This window comes from Saccopteryx bilineata, chromosome 8 (genome assembly GCF_036850765.1).
Source record: "Saccopteryx bilineata isolate mSacBil1 chromosome 8, mSacBil1_pri_phased_curated, whole genome shotgun sequence".
Lineage (NCBI taxonomy): Eukaryota > Metazoa > Chordata > Mammalia > Chiroptera > Emballonuridae > Saccopteryx > Saccopteryx bilineata.
Window position 1 is genome coordinate 57,390,957 of NC_089497.1, and position 22,692 is coordinate 57,413,648.

Genomic DNA, 22,692 nt, shown 5'->3' on the forward strand with positions numbered 1-22,692 from the left:
AGCCTTACATACCATCAAATTTGAATGATTTGCTCTTTCCTTTACATATGCAAGTTCCCACCTCCACATGTTACTTTAGTGCTTCCTCTGTCACACATTTCTCTTACATATTTTCATGCCCAAATTTGATTTTTTATTTTTTTGCATTTTTCCAAAGCTGGAAACGGGGAGGCAGTCAGACAGACACCCACATGTGCCCGACCGGATCCACCCCGCATGCCCACCAGGGGGCGATGCTCTGCCCCTCTGGGGCGTCGCTCTGTTGTATCCAAAGCCATTCTAGCGCCTGAGGCAGAGGCCACAGAGCCATCCTCAGTGCTCGGGCCATCTTTGCTCCAATGGAGCCTCGGCTGCAGGAGGGGAAGAGAGAGACAGAGAGGAAGGAGAGGGGGAGGGGTAGAGAAGCAGATGGGCGCTTCTCCTGTGTGCCCTGGCCGGGAATCAAACCCGGGACTCCTGCATGCCAGGCCGACGCTCTACCACTGAGCCAACCAGCCAGGGCCCCAAATTTGATTTACCATTCAAGTTCTTGCTCACATCTTACAGATCAACCACTTTCTCTTATTCCTTCCAATTTATTCCCTATTCCCTCCTGGAAGAAGAAATTCCCACAGTGAGGGCCACTGATGAAGGATGAGTTATCTTTGGAATCAGATTAACTAGGTTCAAATTATTGCTTTAACATTTCTGGTGACATGAGGGTGGGTAAAATACTCAGTTTAATATTATAAATCAAATAGACACTGTGATAAACTGCATTTCTCTAGATTCCTACTATCTCCCATCCTACGTGCTCCTTTACAATGTGACTCAACACTATCCTACCATTAAGACATGTTGATTTTCCCTCCCCTTGGATCTAAGCAGGTCTTAGATGAGTTTTTTTTCTTTTATTTTTTATTCAGTGGGAGGAGGGGAGACAGAGACAGACTCCTGCATACAATCAACCAGGATCCACCCAGCAAGCCTACTAGGGGGTGATGCTCTGCCCACCTGAGCTGTTGCTCTGTTGCTTAGCAACTAAGCTTTTCTTAGCACCTGAGGCAGAGGCCAAGGAGCCATCCTCAGTGCCCAGGGCCAACTACCTCCAATTGAGCCATAGCTGCAGGACGGGAAGAAAGAGAGAAACAAGAGGGGAAGAGGTGGAAAAGCAGATGGGCGCTTCTCCTGTGTGCCCTGACCAGAAACTGAACCTGGGACATCCACACGCAGGGCCAACGCTCTACCACTGAGCCAACCGACCAGGGGAGTTTTGTTTTTTTTAAAAAAGCGTTATAAATCATGTTGTGAAGTTTTGAAGCTAGGTCATGTAGTGTTCGCATTTGTCACAGAACACTGTCTTAGAACCCAGCACCTATTAAGTGAGGGAACTCAGCTTATAAGATATTCAAATAAAAAAAAAAAGAGAATCAAAGCCCTTGGCCAAAAGCCCCAAGGTGCACTCCTAATCAACAAACAGCTGCTAGCCATGTAAATAAGGCTACTTAGGATCATCAAGCCTTTTCCAATGCCCCAGCCAACACCATGTTAAGTAGAACCATTCAGTAACCCAGAAAATCATGAAAAATAATGAATTGTTGTTTTTATAAGCCACTAAGTTTCGGACTAGTTTGTTATATAACAACACAATAATGAAATGATAGAAAATGAAATTATGTAAGCTACTTTGCTTTCCTTACTATCCAAAGCAGCCCTACATGCAAGTCCAATTCAGAGCGTAGGAGTTTTTTCTTAAGAAATTTTGAAACCTATTTCTACTAATATTTTGGGTTCTTATTTCTTATGGCTGTAAGGGATTCAAATCCAACTGCTACTTTGTTTCCTTTTCTTTCTTACCTTGTGAATAAGGCTTCTAAAACTTTATTTTTGTTTTTGATATTATAAGTTATAAATTAATATGTGTGTGCATGTGGTCTATGTCCATAAATTGATTTCTATGCATCTAGAGTACAGGATGGTTATACATATGCATACCCTGCCAACTTGACTGAAAGCCCTTTTCTTGAATAAAAATAAAATCCTTTCCTTATCAGCAGCTATACCATCTTCCTTATTCTAAAGGTTATTTGTATCATCTTTATTTATTTTTTGTTCATATTTGCTTAAGCCTATGACAAAGAAATAGTTTGTTTGTTTTTTTAATTAGAAAGAGAGAGAAACACAGATTTTGTTGTTCCACTTATTTATGCATTCCTCCATTGGTTTATTCCTGTACGTACCCTGAGTGGGGATTGAACCTGCAACCTTGGCATATCAGGATGACACTTGAACCAACTGAGCAATGTGGCCAGGGCCAAGAAATAGTTTTAACATCATTTATTAATCTAGTATATTCTATGCTACTACTTTCGGCTTTTGTTTTTATTGATTCTTTATTCTTTCTTTAAACCAGGGTTTTTTCATCGCTGGTCTGTAGACCAGTACTGCTCTGTCAGAAATTTCATGCCAGTCCTCCAAAGAGTTAACCACCCTGATGTTGCTTAAAAATTATAGACCCAAGAATTATAGACTCTATAATCTTCATAACAACATCAAGGTAGTTAACTTTTTCATTGACTGCCACAAAATTTCTGGCAGACTGGTGGTTGAAAAACACTGTTAAAAAAGTTGGTTGAGTGCCCAATTCACTTATGCCTATTACATTCTTCTATGTTTAAAAACATCCACTAAATTTAATAAATTCTCCTCAGCATTTGGCTTTGGAAAAATCCCAAAATTGCTACACTGGGCTCTGTTTGTTCATTCATTCATTCATTTCTAAGTACAGAAGTCTGAAAGTTTATTCTGGAAAATATTTTCAAGAAAGTGTGCTTATATGGCCCTTCTGGTGTTATAAAGTTTTTGTATTGTGACTTTATGACTTCTGCTTTAAGGCATTTAAGATTTTCACCATCAAGCCTTCTAAAAAGGTAGATACTTAGTAAACGTCTTTGGTGCTTATTTAATGCCACAGCCATGATGTATTGGTATTTGGTGAAAATTCTAGGTAGGACAGAGTATAAAGCAATTTTAAAAAGGTGAACAGTGAGGTCATGTAGACTCCAAATGACTTATTCCTAAACCCTCAATAACCTGAAACTGTCTGATAATTTCACATACAGAGACAATTCAATTACAACATTAAACACTTTGAAACTGGGCATCTAAACACCAAGTGTACACTAACCAAAACACAAATCACCGTATTTCCCCACATATAAGATGCTTCCATGTATAAGATGTACCTTAATTTTGCAGCCTGAAATTTGAAAAAAAAAAAAGCATTACATAGTTACTGAACTCAAGTTTTATTCATTATAAAATTCATACAACTCATCAGTCAAAACTCCCATCCATTAGCTTGTCCTCATCTGTGTCTGATGATGAATCACTGTCTTCATACATTGCCTCATCCTCAGTTCCATCTATGGCATTTGAAATGCCACACTTCTTAAATGACTTGACAACGATCTCAATCATGATATTATCTCTAGATCTTTTCACCCAGGTACAAACTTCTCCTATAGTTGGTCTCTTCACTCATCCTGCTGGTGTCCCCAGAAGACTTCAACCACTGGTTCCACTCATCTCTTATGACAGCTTTGAAGGATTTGCTAATGCTGACTGACATCAAAGAGTTGGAGCTGGGATGTGAAGCCTCCAGGTATGACAGCAAGTTTTGTTTTTTGCTCTGCAGCCACCTTCTTTGTGTTTTTTGTTATATGTGCCCTGAACTGATCAAACACCAATGGGGCAGGTTTGTTTAAGAGCCCACCTGGTCTCCTTCTTCAAACTTTCACAAACCAGATCTTCATCCCATCCTGATCTATCCAACCCTTGTCATGAACCTGGATCATCACTCCTCGAGGAACGTCTTCTTTTGGCATTGTTTTTGCGTTTGAAAATCAGCACAGGAGGCAGCTTGGTTCCAGCACAACAAGCTAGAACAGCTGTAGAATGGCTCTTTTCATGTCCACTTGTCTTCACAGTCAGTTTTCACCCCCTTCTTATCAACAGTTCTGTTACTTGAGACATCAAATTGAAGGGGACTTCATCCATATTTGAAATCTATCCCAACTCAAACTGATGGGTCTTTCGACATTGAATGACAAAATGATGAAATTCAAGGACCTTCTGTTCATAGCTTTCAAGCATCTTTTGGGCAAGTCTGGTGTGTGTATGCATGCTTAGTCCATTTTGTTTCATGAACCTGAAGCATCAATTGTGTCCTTTGAAATCAGTAACTTCTTTTTATCTTTTTTTTTAAAGTCAGGGTTTTTAAAAAAGATTTTATTTACTCATTTTAGAGAAGGGGGGAGAGGGAAGGGGAGAGAGAAGGGGGCGGAGCAGGAAGCATCAACTCCCATATGTGCCTTGACTGGGCAAGCCCAGGGTTTCGAATCGGCGACCTCAGCGTTCCATGTCGACGCTTTATCCACTGCGCCACCACAGGTCAGGCAGTAACTTCTTTTTCATCAGCAATTCTTTCTGCCTCATGCTGAACCATCTTTGTAGACACAGGAATTCCAATTGCCCTTTGCTCTTCAATCCATATCTTCAATTCCCTCTCTAAATCAGGCCATTTTGCTGACTTGCCTCTTATGGCCTTCTGCAGTTGTGTTTTCGGTAGGGTTTCTTCATCCTGTAGCCAGTCTCGGATTGATTTCTCAGTTGGAGGAGGACCAAACTTATGTTCAGCAGCACGATTTCCATTCACTTTTGCAAACTGGATCACTTTTTTTTTTTTTTTCTTTTTCATTTTTCTGAAGCTGGAAACGGGGAGAGACAGTCAGACAGACTCCCGCATGCGCCCGACCGGGATCCACCCGGCACGCCCACCATGGGGCGACGCTCTGCCCACCAGGGGGCGATGCTCTGCCCATCCTGGGCGTCGCCATGTTGCAACCAGAGCCACTCTAGCGCCTGAGGCAGAGGCCACAGAGCTATCCTCAGCGCCCGGGCCATCTCTGCTCCAATGGAGCCTCGGCTGCGGGAGGGGAAGAGAGAGACAGAGAGGAAAGCGCGGCGGAGGGGTGGAGAAGCTAATGGGCGCTTCTCCTGTGTGCCCTGGCCGGGAATCGAACCCGGGTCCTCCGCACGCTAGGTCGACGCTCTACCGCTGAGCCAACCGGCCAGGGCCAAACTGGATCACTTTTAACTTGAATTCAGCACTGTACAAAAATCTTTTCTGAGCCGTTTCTGGGCAGAACGTGGCAAAACATAACCTACCATAAAATACTGGTAACAAGTGTGAAACAATGAGCGCAAAGACAACAAGCATGAAAAAGTAGGAAACGCAAATAAAAAAAAAAACTATAACCATTGTATAAGATGCACCCAGTTTTCAGACCCTAAATTTTTCAAAAAATGGTGCATCTTATGCATGGGGAAATGTAATTATCATATGATGCAACAATTCTACCTCTAGGAAATGAAAGCAGGGACTCAAACTCAACAGAAGAATAAACACAATTTGGTACACACAATAGTGGAATGTTATTTAGCCATAAAGAGAAATGAAGTTCTGATACATGCTGCAACATGCCTGAACACTGAAAACATTATGCTGATAACAGAAACCAGACACAAACGGCCACAGGTTGTATGATTCTATTTATACGAATGGCCCAGAAAAAACAAAATCCATTTGAACAGAAAGTAGATTAGTGGTTGTCAGGAATTGAGGGAAAAGCAGAGTAGGAAGTAATTGCTAATGGGTACAGGGTTTATGTTTAGGGTGATAAAATGTTCTGGAATTATAAAGTGGCCAATTGCCCTCCTTTAGGGAGGACAGTCTTTCTTTTGGAAGTTCTGTCTTCCTCGAAAAGTGTCTTCCTATGTGTCCTCCTTTTTGATAATGGAAGACTAATCTGTACATGTCTGTATTTGATCGATGCAGAGTCGATCCATTGCGTGTGATGTGACGTATTTGTATTTGACATGACGATTCATCAAGGATCAGTGCAGTGCAGCGAGATGCAATTATGAGAAACGTATGCACTCTGCACGGAGACCTTGAGAGAGCGCGTGATATACCAAGGGCGCAAAATGGCTTTGTGTACTTCTTACTGAAACATGACAGGGCACATACGACATTGTAGACTCATGATTATCTCTTTCTCAATGAATATTCAATCATAGACAGGTAAGCACAATTCACACTTAATATTAATTCATTATCCATTTAATGATTTCCAAATACATATAATTTTATTTACAAGTATTTTCCCGAAATTCGAGTTTTAAAGTGGAAATTTAACCTCAAACCGTATCTATTAATAACATATTTTGATTAAACAGTTGCATAAAACAGACGTTTTTTAATTAGAAAATGATAAATACACCCAAATATCACTCCAAATTAGTGGTTTTGTTTGATATTTAGTTTACTAAGTGAGTACTTTTTTTCTTACAATTATTATTAAAAATTAATAGGCATGTAAGTAATTACAATATAAAATATTACAAATGTTATTATGTATTTATATTATAGTGTATTATTGCAATGATTGTTTCTTTTATTTATGATATTAATTTCTTCAATTTATTTTTGTCCTCCTTTTCATTGTAAAAAAGTTGGTCACCTTAGGAATTAGAATGTGGTGGTAATGGCATAATATTACGAATGCCCTAAAAACCACTGAATTACAGACTTTAAAAAGTAGATATTGTGGTATGTGAATATCTTTTTTTGGGGGGGGGACAGAGACAGAGTGAGAGGAACAGACAGGACAGACAGACAGGAAGGGAGGGAGATGAGAAGCATCAATTCTTTGTTGCTACTCCTTTGTTCACTAACTGCTTTCTCATATATGCCTTAATGGGGGGGGGGGTCCAGCAGTGACCTCTTGCTCAAGCTGGCTACCTTGGGCTTCAAGCTGGAGACCTTGGGCTTCAAGGCAGAGACCTCTGGGCTCAAGCCAATAACCCTGGGCTCAAGCCAGTGAACATGGGTTTGTGTCTATGACCTCATACTCAAGCCAGTGACCCCGCAATAAAGCTGGTGAGCCAGCTCCAAAGCTGGATGAGCCCATGCTCAAGCCAGCGACCTTGGGGTTTTGAACCTAGGTTCTCTGCACCCAGTCACAGTCCAATGCTCTATCCACTGTGCAACTGCCTGGTCTGGCAGTATCTGAATATCTCAGCATAAATCTTTTAAGGTTTAGATATAGACAGAAATACAAAAGTGAGGTATAGATAGAAAGTGGGATGGGAAGTCCTCCTATAGTTTCTCCAGAAACCAGAAAGGATGTTCTTAATCACTTGATTGCTGGCCTAGTTAATTATTCTGGAATGTGATGACCTTTCTTTGTTCTGAGGCTATGCAGGAAAGGCCCTCCTGAATAGCCTCCAGCCAAAATTTTCCCATGTAAAAAGGTAGGGTCTCAGACCACCCCTGAAGCTCTAGAGAACTCTTCCTCATTGATATGGTGGCAGAGCCCAGGCTGAAGCTTCCTGCTCTGGGGATGTGTTCCTCCATGGTTTGGTGAGATTTGTACATACTCATAATTCTCTTTTTTTAGTCTATTGCTTTAACTAGCTATTAGTCTATAACCCAGCTGATGTTTCTTCATCTAGTGATGTTGTGAAGCTCATCATTGCATTGATTTCTTTTTCTTTATTCTACTTTAGGTTACATAAGTTTGAAACCTTTTTTGATTTTGCCTTATTTTTTATTGTTATTAATCATAATAAATTTCCCCTTAAAATCCATCTGTAATTGCAACTCTGTACTGCGCTGCCTGCACAGCACATATGTTAACAAAAGATCAAAAAGTTTAACACCATACTGTGATGGTGACAGTATGAGGTAAAAACATAGATAACTTTTCACTGAAGTATTATAAATGGGTAAAACTCTATGAAGTGCTATTTGTCAATAATGATCAAATCTAAAAATTGACACACTCTTTGAGCAATCTATGTTTATGAGTATGTTCTAATTATATACTCATACTGATATGGCTGTTACATTGTAATCCTAAAATAGACATTCTTTCTTCTCCAGAGCTTTCTGGTGAAACTTGTATGGCTGACAGTGGTATATCGCAGTCATGATAAGGCTGTTACTGATACGTTACAGTGGTCTGGTTATTAGTATTGTTGACATGACTTTTTCATTTTTTTTCTTCTTTCCTCTGTAAATCCACTATATGGCCAGTAGCTGTGGCCAATATGGCCACGCACATACAGGTTTTCTTAGATTCGGAGAGACAGTAAAGAAACCATGGAGCCAAAAAATGGTGGGCCATTCCTTTATTCAAGACTAATACTGGCCGATGAGCAAACACACAGGGCTCCCAAAAGCCACGAACACATTCTCAGGTTCCACAACCAGAAGAATCTTCCTGGGTCTTTCCTAGAATCAAAGGCCTCACCAGTTCCAAAGCCCCTCAACTCTGGTTCCCTATCTGCCAACATAGCTTTTTACTCTGCAAAACTGGCTTCTCTCTCTTTCCTTGCCATCTTGGCTTCCTTCTCCCTCTCCTTTTTCCTCTCCTTTCTTTTTTAAAACTTTTCTGGCATGAAAACCTCTCCTCTAGCAACATTAGCATAACAATGGTCCTTCCCAAGCAGGAAGGTAATTAGCAATTTCACAGATCACATACCTGGTGCTGCCCAGCGCCATTTTTAACAATAAAAGTAAAGAAACTCAAAATTTATATTTTACAAACTCATTTGCCCAACAACCCACCCACTTGCTTCTTGCTTGGTAACCATGTGACTATAAAAAACTCCAAGACACCATTATTCGTGGCTCAGACTTTCAGAGTGCTAACTCCTTTGAGCCTGACAGTGTAATGAACTGGTTCTCCCACTCTCTTAGTGTCGTTTAGCTTCTTGGACATTCCAGTCTGCCGTAACATTTGGTTCCCTGACTAGGAAGCCAACCGTGCTGGCCCTTTACACCACTGGCCCAGCAACAGTGGCCACTGGGTGCTTGGCGCCCCCCATGTGAACGAGGCGGTGCCACCCAACATATTCCTCAGGACCTCCTTCCCAGAGGCGAAGCCAAGGCTAACGGGACTCAACGGAGAGACTGACTAGCCATTTCGGGATGCTAATCTGGACAAGGTAAGGTCCTAGGACCAGCCACCCAGTCAGACCCATCTCTGGACGAAAGGGGAGCTTGATCACCTCTCACGGTCTCAGAATTGAGACACTAGATAGGGATACCACTCGAAAGGGGGGGGGATGTTGAAACTTCTGAATGAGTGTATTTGTGTGAATGACTGATTATGACTCCACGGCACAAGCTATGGAGTCTGTCTGGGCCCTAACCTGTGTTCTGTGGTGACATCATAAGGTATAACCGTAACTTGTCTCTCTTTTGGGAGACAACCAGGCCCGGCATTTATACAGGTGCACCTTAGCCAAGATACACCTTAAAGTCTCACAAGAGACGCAGGCAGGTGGGCAACTGAGTGCCTTCTCCTTTGTTTTGCAACTCCAGGCATGGGAGGGGTTACTGGAAGGTCACATTTAGACTAGACATGGGGTTTGGTCAGTCTAAACCCACTGTATTAGACTGCATGATTTGGAATTTTAAGAAGGGGTTTTCTAGCCTGACTTGTGGTGGTGTAGTGGATAAAGCATTGACCTGGAACCCTGAGGTTGCCTAGTCAAGGCACATATGGGAGTTGATGCTTCCTGTTCCTCCCCCCTTCTCTCTCTGTTTCTCTCTCCTCTCTCTAAAATAAATAAAATTTTTTAAAAAAAGATAAGAAAAGAAGGGGTGTTCTGACAATTATGGTATGAAATTGATGTCTGGAAAACTCTGAACCCTCTGTGACCTTGAATGGCTCACCTTTCAAGTAGGATGACCCTCAGAAGGAACCCTAGACTTACTAACTGTCAAAGAAGTTGACTGGGTCGTGACAGGTAATCCGGGCCACCCAGATCAGTTTCCCTATGTAGAGTCCTGGTTACAGATAGCAGAGATTCTGCCCCCATGGGTTCGGTCCTGTGTTAATAAGAAGGGACAGTGCAAGGTCCTGGTAGCCCGCCCTTCAAAAGGAGGCAAGCCCCTGAAACTTGATCAATGTGCATACTGCAAAGAGATCAGACATTGGAAAAATGAATGCCTCAACTGAAAAGCAGCCTCCGGCCCACTGCCAAAGCTGCTCAGTCAAGAAGAAGAAAGTATCAACCAGAACCAGTGGTCCAGGACTTGATTGGGCTAGCCTGAGTTGATTCCAATTAGGTAGGAATGGCTCCATGAAATTAGGCCCCTGAGAGTCCATGGTCAATATGACAGTAGCGGGCTAACCAATGACTTTTATGGTGGACACGGGAACAGAACACTTGGTAGTCCCCATGCCAGTCGCACCCTTTACTGAGTGAGAAGCCACCATAATTAACTGCTTGCCTCTTCTGCAAGTCCCAAATGTGTCAACTTGGAAGACATCAAGTGTCCATGAATTCCTGTATCTGCCTGAATGTCCCATCCCCCTCCTGAGACAGGACCTGCTAACTAAGCTAGGAGCCCAAATAACTTTCACTCCCAGAAAATATGCCAGTCTAACTTGGCAGTTAATGACGTGGCTATCACTTGTGGTCCTAAACCCCTATAATCTCATGAGTCTACTTCCTTCCAGAGTGAGCTGGTTCACCTGCCTGGACCTCAAGGATGCCTTTTTCTGACTATGACTGGCTCCAAAGAGCCAGCTGCTATCTGCGTTATAATGGGAAGAACCTCACATGGGCTGGAAAGTTCAGCTAGCCTGAACACGCCTGCCTCAGGGATTCAAGAACCCACCTACCTTGTTTGGTGAAGCTTTGGTCATTGACCTCATGACCTTTCCAGGGGAAGAAATAAATTGTGCTCTACCTACAATATGCAGATGATCTTCTCCTGGCCAGTGACTCCCGAGAAGATTGCTGGAGAGGTACAGGAATTCTGCTACAGTTACTGACTGACACATATAGCATAAAGTATCATGGAAAAAGGTCCAAATATGCCAGCCCCAGGTCCGACTATCTCGGGTTCATTATCACTGAAGCGCATTGCTTCCTAGGGTCCGGGAGGAAACAAACCATCTGCTCGATCCCTAGACCCAACAAAAAGCAGTTCAGAGGGTTCCTAGGAGCGGGAGGGTTCTGTCGCACCTGGATCCCAGGGTTTTCAGGGAAGAAAAAACCCCTCTATGAGGCACTAAGCAGGCCAGAGGGAAAACCCCTAGACTGGGGTGAAAAACAGGAGACAGAATACCAAGAAATAAAGAGACTGCTCTCCAGTGGCCTGGTGCTAGGACTGGCGAGTGTAAATAGTGAATTCAAACCTCTTAATCTGCAATAAAGACCATGTAGCACTGAGAGTCCTCATCCAAACTGTCGGGCCATGGCAGAGAGCTGTCTAAACAGCTCGACCCAGTGGCCGCTGGGTGCCCCCCAACCCCGCCTCCAGGCACTAGCCACCAGGATGAGGCTAGTCAGCAAGGCTGACAAGCTCACCTTAGGCCAGAACATCCATGTCAAAGTCCCACATGTGGTGACAACCCTGATGAACAGCTGGGGGTACCAGTGGCTCACCAGTGCCAGGACAGCCCACTACCAGGGACTACTGTGCAAAAACCCAAAGGTGACACTAGAAACAGTATGCACACTGAATCCAGCCACGTTCCTCCCTACTGAGGCCAGACTGCCAGATCATGACTGTGAAGAAACCACCATGGATGAGGCCTACTCAAGCTGACTTAATTTAACAGACACCTCCCTTAGTGAACCCGAACCAGAACTGTTCACATACGGGAGTAGCTTCATCCAAATGGGGAATGGAAAGCTGGATATGCAGTGACCACCTGGGACTGGGTCATCGAGGCAGAAGCATTACCACAGGGATGGTCTGCTCAAAGAGTAGAACTATGAGTGCCAATCCAAGTGCTACAATATTCAGAAGTCAACATCTTCACTGACTCTAAGTATGCCTTCACTACCCTAATGCGCATGGGGCAATTTATAAGGGAAGAGAACTACTCACGGCCAGGGTAAAGAAATAAAAAACAAAGAAATTCTTCAACTATTGGAAGCAGTCTAGAAACCCAAAAAAGTAGCAGTCATGTACTGTAAAGTACATCAAAAAGGAACCAACCCAATAAACTTGGGAAACTGTTTTGCTGACCAAGTGGCAAAGAGGACCTGTCTTCCTGTCAACCACTGTTCAGGCAATAGCAAAAGTATTAAAAATCAACTGGAACCTACATGCTGCATACCAGCCTCAGAGCTCAGAGAAAGCTGAACACATGAATCGAACACTAAAGACCACCCTAGCTAAGTTCTGCCAGGAGAAAGGCCTCCCTTGGGTAGACATGCTACCCCTTGCCATGTTGTGGATCTGATACAGTCCTGGACCCACAGGATACTCCCCCTTTGAAATCTTATATGGGAGACCCCCACCCATAATTAATAAACTGAGAGGAGACCCCCGACAGATAGGAGAATTAGGCATCTCAACCCAACTCCAGATGCTAGGGAAAATGTTCCAAAAGATAGCCCAGGATGTTCTAGAGCAGGGGTCTCAAACTCAACTCAGCATGTGGGCCGCAGAGCAAGATCACAGCCGTTCGGCGGCCGCACTAGGTCTACGAAAGGCAACTGTTACGCAACACTTTTCTCACTGCAGTTGAAAACAAAAAAAAATCAGTACAACAAGCACAATCGTACATGCAGTTTACTCAGTGTCACAAAACGACCAGAAACTGTAGTTCGCATCACAACTGCTGTTAACTAAGCTAATATCTAGCTAGGATGCTAGAGAAATGAAAAATACAAGCAGGCCCCTAGGCTTACTTAATTTTATCCAAAATATTTTGAACTTCGTGGATTAGTCTGCGGGCCGCACAAAATTGTTCGGCGGGCCGTGAGTTTGAGACCCCTGTTCTAGAGAGAACCCCAATCACCTTAAGGCACTGGATCCACTCCTATCAGCCTGGAGACATAGTATGGGTTAAATACTGGAAAAAAAAGAACCACTCCAACCTGTTTGGACAGGTCCACATATAGTTGTCTTGGCTACTCTGCTATTAAAATTGCAGGTATGGCATGGATTCACTGAGTCAAAAGAGCCAACACTGAGGACCTGCCAGAGACCTGGACTGCTCACAGTGACCCCACAAAACTATTACAGGTGACATGTGAAGGACAACAGGCATACTACCTGAAATTGATGAAGGGCCCCCAACCAATGGAACCCAAGGAGCAACCAGGGCTGTAATGACCTGCCAGCTGCTGTTCCTGGTCATTGTCAGGATCCTGACTCTACTTCTGGGCACAGGACTAGCTGCAAACGCTCCAACAGATTAGAGTAGACCAGAGAGACCGTTATGAACAGTCATTTACATACTAATAGTAGGATTTGTGGCTACTATAAACTGTTTTGAAAACTTTCTGTTAAAAAAATTTCTTACAAAATCCTAATCAGACTCAACCTATAGTAAGCCTCACCCTGCCACTGAGTGCCCCTATGCGTATTTTCAGACATTATGCAAGGGGGACCTGTATATTCTTAGAAGAAGAGTGTTATTATTATGTCAATCAATCTGGAATAGTAACTGGAAAGGTAAAAGAACTCAGAGAACATGTCTACAAAAGAAGGACAGTTAGGAAGCTCTTGGGGATGGAACAGCATAGAAAATCGGACAACTTGGTTACTACCTCTCACTCTTGTTAGCAGTCACTCCTGGACCATGCATTTTCAGTGCCATCATCTGCCTTGAGACTACTACTACCAGGAAAACTACTGCTCAAATTCTAGCATTACAAGGTTATCAGCCATTAAGGCATACAGATCCCACAGATCCAGACATGTATAGTAATGCCCTACAGACTTTGTTAGAGGGCATCAAAGGGGGGAATGACATGGCTGTTGCATCGCAATCCTGAAATCGACGTTCTTTCTTCTCCAGAGGTTTCTGGTGAAACTGGCATGGCTGAGAGGGATATACTGTGGACATGACTGTTCCTGATAAGGCTGTTACTGATATGTTTCAGTGGTATGGCTGTTAGCACTGCTGACATGACTATTCCATTTCTGGCAATTCCGCTTTTGCTTTTTTTTCCTTTCTTCTTTCCTCTGTAAACCCACCCACTTGCTTCTTGCACAATAAAAGTTTGAGTATAAAAAGCCTCAAAAAACCAGCAGCCGCTGCTCAGAGCTAACTCCTCTGAGCCCACCGGCATAATAAACTGGTTCTCCAACTCTCTGAGTGTCGCTTGGCTTCTTGCACATTCTAGTCTGCTGTAACTATAAACACAAAATATCTTTACAAAATTATCAGTAGGGCTTTGGTTTTACACAGCAAAAGTTTAGAAACAACACACAGAGATATGCATATTCAGAGAATGTTCATAGAAGGATACATATGACACCATTGACACTTTCTGCCTTGAGTGAAACTGGAAGACGGAAAGCAGAGATGGAAGATTTACTTTTCCCTCGATATCTTTTTGTATCTTTTGAGTTTTGTATTACCTGTTCAATTAATTACTTAATTTGGGGTAGTGCAATGCCTACAAACAAAAAAAATGTGTTCTAAGGTAGCAACTGTTAATTTTTCTTATTTTTATTCAACACATAGCTAGTATTAAGTGTTATCAGGGAATGAACAAAGGAATAGCAAATAAGTTTAAAAACCATTCTGGGATACATTTTAAATTTCAGAATTACTGTAAATTCCTTTTTCCTAAAAGCCTAAGGTTGTTTTTTTACCCAAACAAAACACATGGTTTTTGCCTACATGAAGTAAGAGCCACAGAGAATATCTACTTACTACCCAAACCTTTCACACTGTGTTCTTTAAGTATGATCAAGTAGCACACTGACAAATCTTGATTGAGGAATTAGAAATCATCTTATTTACATCCAGAAAATGGTTAACATATCGGGTCTAAAGCTGCTACCTCCAGAAGGCTCTTGCAGGCACTTGGAAAGTTGATTTGGGCATGTGTTGTGCTGAACACCTGCTTTCCCTTTCTGGGAGCCTAGAGATTTGGTACGTGCTGGACAGAGTATGCCTAGGTGACCAACCTGCAATAAAAAACTTTGCACTGAGTTTATAATGAGTTTCCCTGGGCAGAAACACAATACACACGTTACTGAATTTTCACTGCTAGGGAAAAGAGTGCTCCATGTGACACATTATGGGAGGAAGAAAGTGTAAGGAAATATAAACAGGGATTTCTCTAGGCATACAGTCTTACAACCTGACTGCAGATCCTGACTTACTACGTAGCTGTAATAAATCTTATACTGAGTCTTGTGAGTCCTAGCAAATCTCCCAAAATGGGCAGTGAGTGCTCTTGGAGACCCCCAACATACCTTACTTAACAAGAAAAATATTTTTTGAATGCTGTGTTGTACAAACTGAAAATCATACAACTTGTACTCTAAGTCTGCTGCTTAGTATCCTCATCTTGCTTTTAATTTGTTGACATTTCCCTAAAATGCTTATGTATTTATTTTCTTTGTTAATACTGTTTTCTGTTAGTTCTTATATATTAATTTTTTAGTTGAAAAGGTTTTAAAAATCAAAATATTTAATTGTTAGCTATGCCCTGAAGCAAAGTATAAGTCAAACAAAGAGAAGTGGAGAAAAAAATGTAAAGAAGAAAATATTGATTAACATACAAGCAAAATTCTACTTAAGTACTCTGTATCAGTGTGAAAGGTAACAGAGACTTAAACAATTCTGAAAAGTGCAGAAGAGCATTTCTGTTTAAGTATTATCTGAGGTTTTCCAAAATCCCCAAATATCTGATACATCTATATTCATTTAAATACAAAAAGAAGTCCAAATGAAATGTTTTAAAGTACGTATAAACTAAAATCAACTATGGTTCAAAAATTGAAGAAAGGATTTTTACAGCTTATGACATTATGTGCCATTTGATTTTAGAAATGCACAGGCACTACTTCTACTTAAACATCTCCAAAATCATTTTCCTCTGGGGTGAAAAACGTTAGATCAGATTCTGCTGTTCTATCAATATCTATTTATATTTAAGGGAAAGAGAGACTTTTAGAAAGTTTAAGTTTAGAGACAAGCACCATTTGATTAATGTTATATAGTCATAACTATTTGCAAATATGCACATGAACCGAATTACTAAAAATTTGGTCACTCAGCTATACTTCTAAAATGACTCTGAATATATGGCATTGTGTTAATGACCACTGGTCAGAAAGAGCCTTTGGTAAAAATTAATCATTTTAATTTAAAAATAAAACTGTAAACACCTATTTCAACATTTTTACTTTGCATAAGTATGGGGGAAAAAACCAAAAAATGACAATATTGGTTCATTTACTTTAACAACTACAGCTCAGTGACAGAACATCATCCGTAAAATATATTACAAAAAATAATGCTGTGATCCTTACATCTGTATAAAAAACTAAGCAGGAAAAGCAGAACTAGTTAAATGTGAGGATTAAATAGAACTTACATAAGTCGGTGTTTCCAAACTATCTGTGTTGACCAGTACTGGAGGAGGATTTGCCTTAAAAAAAGAATTGTAAATGTGTTAGCTTAACAGAAAAATTGACACATTACGTATCCATGTTCACAAATTTAGAGGCATATGGAAAATGTGCTATTTCTTAAATTATAATTTTATATAAGCTTTGCATATGTTAAGAAATGTACCCAGTATATATCAACAAAGGGAAATAGGTATAAGCAGTTAAGTTAGATTTGCTTTTGAGAAATAAATTGTTATTTCTGCCAAAACAGACAATTTTCTTAAGGTTTGCAAAGTTCACCAGCTTTCTCAAAAAATCTACAAATATTCTTTAGTATATTAGTGTAACAAACAAGTCTTCCAGAATTGCTTAGAAATCATTAGCTTTTCTGTTTCCAAAGATTCCATGAAGAGTCCAATGAGGCCCTGGCCAGGAGGCTAAGTTGGTAGGAGTGCTATCCCAACAAGCAAAGATCATGGGTTCAATCCCTGGTCAGAATACATAAAAAAATCAACTAATGACAGCATGAATAAGTGGAACAACAAATGGATGTTTCTCTCTATATTTAAAAATCAATAAATTAAAAAAGATTCCAACCATTTTACTACTCAAAAAAAAAATTCTGCCCTACAATGTATTGTGTTTGAACATGAAAAAAATGATTACCACACAAAGAAATCAATCATAAACTTTTAGAAAATTGAAAACATAGTCTTAATGTGAAAACACCTCATTTATTTTCAGCTGCATTTATTGTTTTCCAACTTTTATTTCTAGACCACTCACAGAATAACAATGGTTATGGAAAAAAATATCCAAAATCCATACATCTATGGTTAAGTTTGAGTTGAAAAAAATCTTGGGTTTTCTGGTTACATGGGGAACTATTCTGTAGATGAAGTAAACTTTAAAGAATAAAATGCAAAAAGTGCCAAATAAAAAACATATCAATATATCGGAAATATAAAGAAAACTATGTGATTCCCCTCAAAATTATCTTTCTTCTACATATTTAAAAGTATAGAAGTACCAAATCAAATGACACTTTTAGCCTGACCAGTGGTGGTGCAGTGGATAGAGCACTGACATGGAATGCTAAGGTTGGCAGTTTGGAAACCTTGGGCTTGCCTGGTCAAGGCACACATGACAAGCAACAAGCAAGCAGCAACTATGAGCTGATACTTCTTGCTCCCTACTCTGTAAAATCAATCAAAATATCTTTAAAATATTACATTTTCATAGAATAAAAAAAGATGACTATCCTTTTTTTTTTTTTTTTTTTTTTTTTTTTTTTCATTTTCTTTTGCATTTTTCTGAAGCTGGAAACAGGGAGAAACAGTCAGACAGACTCCCGCATGCGCCTGACCGGGATCCACCCGGCACGCCCACCATGGGGCGATGCTCTGCCCACCAGGGGGCGATGCTCTGCCCATCCTGGGCGTCGCCATGTTGCGACCAGAGCCACTCTAGCGCCTGAGGCAGAGGCCACAGAGCCATCCCCAGTGCCCGGGCCATTTTTGCTCCAATGGAACCTTGGCTGCGGGAGGGGAAGAGAGAGACAGAGAGGAAGGTGCGGCGGCGGAGGGGTGGAGAAGCAAATGGGCGCTTCTCCTGTGTGCCCTGGCCAGGAATCGAACCCGGGTCCTCCGCACGCTAGGCCGACGCTCTACTGCTGAGCCAACCGGCCAGGGCCAAGATGACTATCCTAAACAACTACTAGGGACATATGTTTATACGTTTATAAAGGTTAATAGCTCTACTTCAATTAGTAAAAAATTACATATAAAAGCTGTATGAAACAAACATTATACAAAATAACCACTATTTTTCCAAGTGCATTGGCTTCTCTAAAAGTAAGTATTCAAAGGTCGTTTTATATTATTTTCAGCAAAGTACTGGATATGGATTATCATATGAAAAAATGCTTAAAGACAAAAGTCATGGTTAAATAATTATGCAGATTGTGTTTGGGCTACATAAAGGAGCAGGTTAAAAATGAAGAGGTAATACATTTTTTTAATTGACTTTATTGGGTGACACTGATTAACATAATTATACAGGTTTCAGGTGCCCAATTCTACAACATACCTCTGTACACCATGTTGTATACTCACGCCTTGCCCCAAGTCAAGGCTCTGTCCATCAGCATTTACCCCTTAGACGCTCCTCCACTTCCTCATACCCTGCATCACCACACTGTTGTTTGTGTCCATGAGTTTTTCCTTTTTATTTTTTTGGTCCTTCTTCCTCAATCCCTCCCCTCCCCTCACCCAGACAGCTGCTGCCTAACAACTGTTAGCCTGCTCTATTTGGCTTGTTCATTTTGTTCATTAGGCCACAAATGAATGAAATCATATGGTACTTGTCTTTCTGGTAATAATTAATAAGCATGATGTTTAACTTTTAAAAAAAAATTGATATATTGATTTTACAGCGAGGGAGGGTGAAATGTGAAGTAGTTGCTTCAGTCTAGCTGTTCACTGGTTGCTTGTCATGTGTGCCTTGACTAGGCAAGCCCCAGGTCTCAAACTGGCAACCTCAGCATTGTAGGTTGGCACTCTATCCACTGCTCCGTCACAGATGGAGGAGCATGACATTAATTTTTATGTGCAGCCTTACCTTTGAATGTAATAGTTTAATCTTCAAATAATTCAGTGAAAACCAAATCTAAAGAGTGCTATTCAAACAAAGCTAGTCAACAGACATTTAACATTATATGAATATTTGAAAATATTTCACTAATTAAAAAATTAATGTTACAATTTCACTTTATTCTGCTTAAGCAATTACAGAAGAGGGCAAGAAAGAACAAAACTATTTAAAGTTACAAAAGAAGTCACACTCTTCAAAATTAATAGCAAGAAAACTATTTGGTTCCCTTTACCCATTTATTACCAAACATATGGTGGGAAAAGTTGGTTTTAATCAAAATCTAATTCATATAAAAATTATTACAATGTTAGTCGCTCATGATCATCAACTCATCATTGAACAGAAGATTACTTTTGACTGTAGTCATATATGACTATCTGATACTGAAATATAGCTAAAAAATAATATAAAGTGTTAAATTTACTTCAAAATAAAATCATAAGATGTTAGAAGAGGGAGGGGCTATAGATCAAATGTAAGAGTACACAAGTTGATGACTATTGTTGCTGGGTGATGAGTATGCAAGGGAGTACACAATATTACTCCCTCTACATTTGAATATTTTGGAAATTTTTCATAATAAAAAGTAAAGTAAGAAAAACAAGACTATATCAAGTATTCATTTTCCCCCCCCAGAGGTTAATAACTAGGCAGTTGTGAAATACAGTAAATTAGTTAAGAGTTCCTACTAACATATTAGCATTCACATCATAAAATTGATTTGAACTTAAAGTTCAGTTCAGGATAAAGAACACAGATGGGTTAAAATAATTTGTAATTCTGACTTAAACAAAATGATTAGATAAATATATAAATAAGTTTATTTGTAGATATATCTTAGAATAAACATGAGTAAATGACCATACTTGAAAGAAAATCATGGGAATAAAGAACTTGAAACTGGACTTCTGGTCAAGATGGCAGTATAGGTAAATGCAGTATCCGTATCATTCTACAAATACATCAAAATCACAACTAAACTATAGAACCACCATCATTCAGACCCACCTGAAATCTGGTTGAATGAAAGTGCTATAACTAGGGAAATAAAGAACCACATCAAGACTGGTAGGAGGGGCGCAGACATGGCTGTTTCCAAAACCAGGTGTGGCAGTTTAAAACTGGGAGGGATGCCTGACCAGGCAGTGGCACAGTGTACAGAGCATCAGCCTGGGATGCTGAGGACCCAAGTTTGAAACCCCAAGGTTGCCAGCTTGAGTGTGGGCACACCAGCTTGAACACAGAGTCTCTAGCTCAGGGGTCTCCAGCTTGAGCATAGGATCATAGACATGACCCCATGGTTACTGGCCTGAACCCAAACGTCACTGGCTTGAGCCCAAGGTCGCTGCCTTGGGCAGGAGATCACTGGCTCGAATGGAGCCCCCTGATCAAGGAACATATGAGAAAGCAATCAATGAACAACTAAGGTGCTACAACTATAAGTTGATGCTTATCTCTCTCCCTTCCTGTCTGTCCCTGTCTATCCTCTCTCTCTTAAAAAAATGAGGGATATCTCAGCTGTAGAGATCCCTCGAGAAGTGAGGGGTCCTGTCTGACCAGGCGGTGGCACAGTGGATAGAGCGTTGGACTGTGATGCAGAGGACCCAGGTTCGAGACCCTGAGGTCACCAGCTTGAGCAAGGGCTCATCTGGTTTGAGCAAAAGCTCACCAGCTTGGACCCAAGGTCACTGGCTTGAGCAACAGGTTACTCGGTCTGCTGTAGTCCTACAGTCAAGGCACATACGAGAAAGCAATCAATGAACAACTAAGGCAGGTGTCCCCAAACTATGGCCCACGGGCCGCATGAGGCCATTTATCCAGCCCCCATCGCACTTCCGGAAGGGGCACCTCTTTCATTGGTGGTCAGTGTACTGGAGTACTGTATGTGGTGGCCCTCCAACGGTCTGAGGGACAGTGAACTGGCCCTCTGTGTAAAAAGTTTGGGGACCCCTAAACTGAGGTGTCACAACAAAAAAAACCTAATGATTGATGCTTCTCATCTTTCTCCGTTCCTGTCTGTCTGTCCCTATCTATCCCTCTCTGACTCTCTCTCTGTCTCTGTAAAAAATAAATAAGTAAATAAGTGAGGGGTCCCAGCCACACCCCAGACACCCCAGCTGAGAATCCTCCATGCCAGGAAGAGAAGTCTCCATAACTTCTGCCTGTAAAAACCAGTGGTGATTGAGGCTGAGGGAAGAAAGCTGCGGGAGCTCCAGGCAGCTCCTCTTAAAGGGCCCACATATGGTCATAACCCTCTCTGAGCTCCAGCACTGGGGAAGCAGCTTGAAAGGAACCAGGGACATATGGGGAAAAACTGGATTTTCTAGCATCAATGCAAGAGCTGGGGGAGGGGGGGCAGTAGTTTCTGCCACTTAAAAAGTAATGGCAGAAGCCACTGATCCTTTCCTGAGACCCCTCTCTCTACCACAGAACCAGGAGTCTGGTGTCATGCCAGTTTCCATCAACCTGGCTCACACTGTTCATCCTGCCCAAGTGATGTCTGGAGACCCCACCACACCCAACCTGGGGGCCCACCCAAGCTGTTTTCAGTGGCTTTTCCATACAAATGGCCTCTTTTGTCTCATGCTTTGGACTTTCCTAGAACCTCTCAAGCAAGAGCATTTGGCTTCTACGTACCCCATACAACTTGCTAAGTGCCCCCAGGTCTGGAACTAGTGACAACTGACCTTGGTTCACAGCCTCTCCTAGGCACCTTCAAGTCCAGCACAAGTAGCAGCCATCTGCACATTGATCTGTAGCTGGTACCAGGCAGCCCCAAGAAAGGCACAAACAGAGACTGACCTTGTACCTCCTGGGAGGCCCCAAAGCCAGTATAGCCAGTGGACAGCTTCAGACCACACCAGAATACAACCTTAGAACTTCCACAAGAAACACACTCAAAGGGTGGACTTGGTGAGCATCAAAGCCCCACTGCAGCAAGTCCTGCTCCACAGGGTCAACTTCTGCACAGCTCTAGCTCCTCTGCTGTAGTCACAGCCAGTCCTCAAAGGTGATCAGCCTTGGGGTCACTCCTTTCCAGTGACACAAACAGCAAACAGGCTTAACTACAATAGCACGGTGTATATAGCCTATACAGGGGGTCACATGGAGCACCCATCTTGGGAGACTGGGGAGGCTGTTCCTCTGGGCTCTACAGGACATCTACTACACAAGGCCACTGTACCAAGTCTGGGAGATGTAGTAGCTCTACCTAATACATAGAAATCAACAGAGAAAAGCAGCCAAAAAGCAGAAACAAAGAAACATGTTTCAAATGAAAGAAGAGATTTCCAGAAAAAGAACTGAAAAAAATGGAGGCAAGCAAATTACCAGATACAGTTCAAAACAAGGGTTATAAGGATGCTTAAGGAACTTCGTGAGAACTTTAACCAAGAAATAATAAACATAGAAAAGGACATAGAAACCATAAAAATGAACCAGTCAGAAATAAAGGATACACTAACTGAAATGAAGAATAATTAAAAGGAATAACAGTAGAGAAAGCTGAGAATCAAATCAGCGATTTGGAATAAAGGAAGTAGAAAACACCCAATCAGAACAGCAAAAAGAAAAAATAATCCAAAAACATGAAGATATGCAGG

General features: G+C 41.4%; 1 protein-coding gene across 17 annotated transcripts in view; it reads right to left on the reverse strand.

The window, feature by feature from the left end:
* DLG1 (discs large MAGUK scaffold protein 1) overlaps positions 1 to 22,692 on the reverse strand; it is a 304,845-nt gene that overhangs the window by 121,023 nt on the left and 161,130 nt on the right. For all 17 annotated transcript variants that reach the window (XM_066240954.1, XM_066240950.1, XM_066240949.1 and 14 more), the window contains one exon: positions 16,423 to 16,476. In XM_066240954.1, the coding sequence (XP_066097051.1) occupies positions 16,423 to 16,476 (54 nt within the window). The remainder of the gene's footprint in view (positions 1 to 16,422; positions 16,477 to 22,692) is intronic.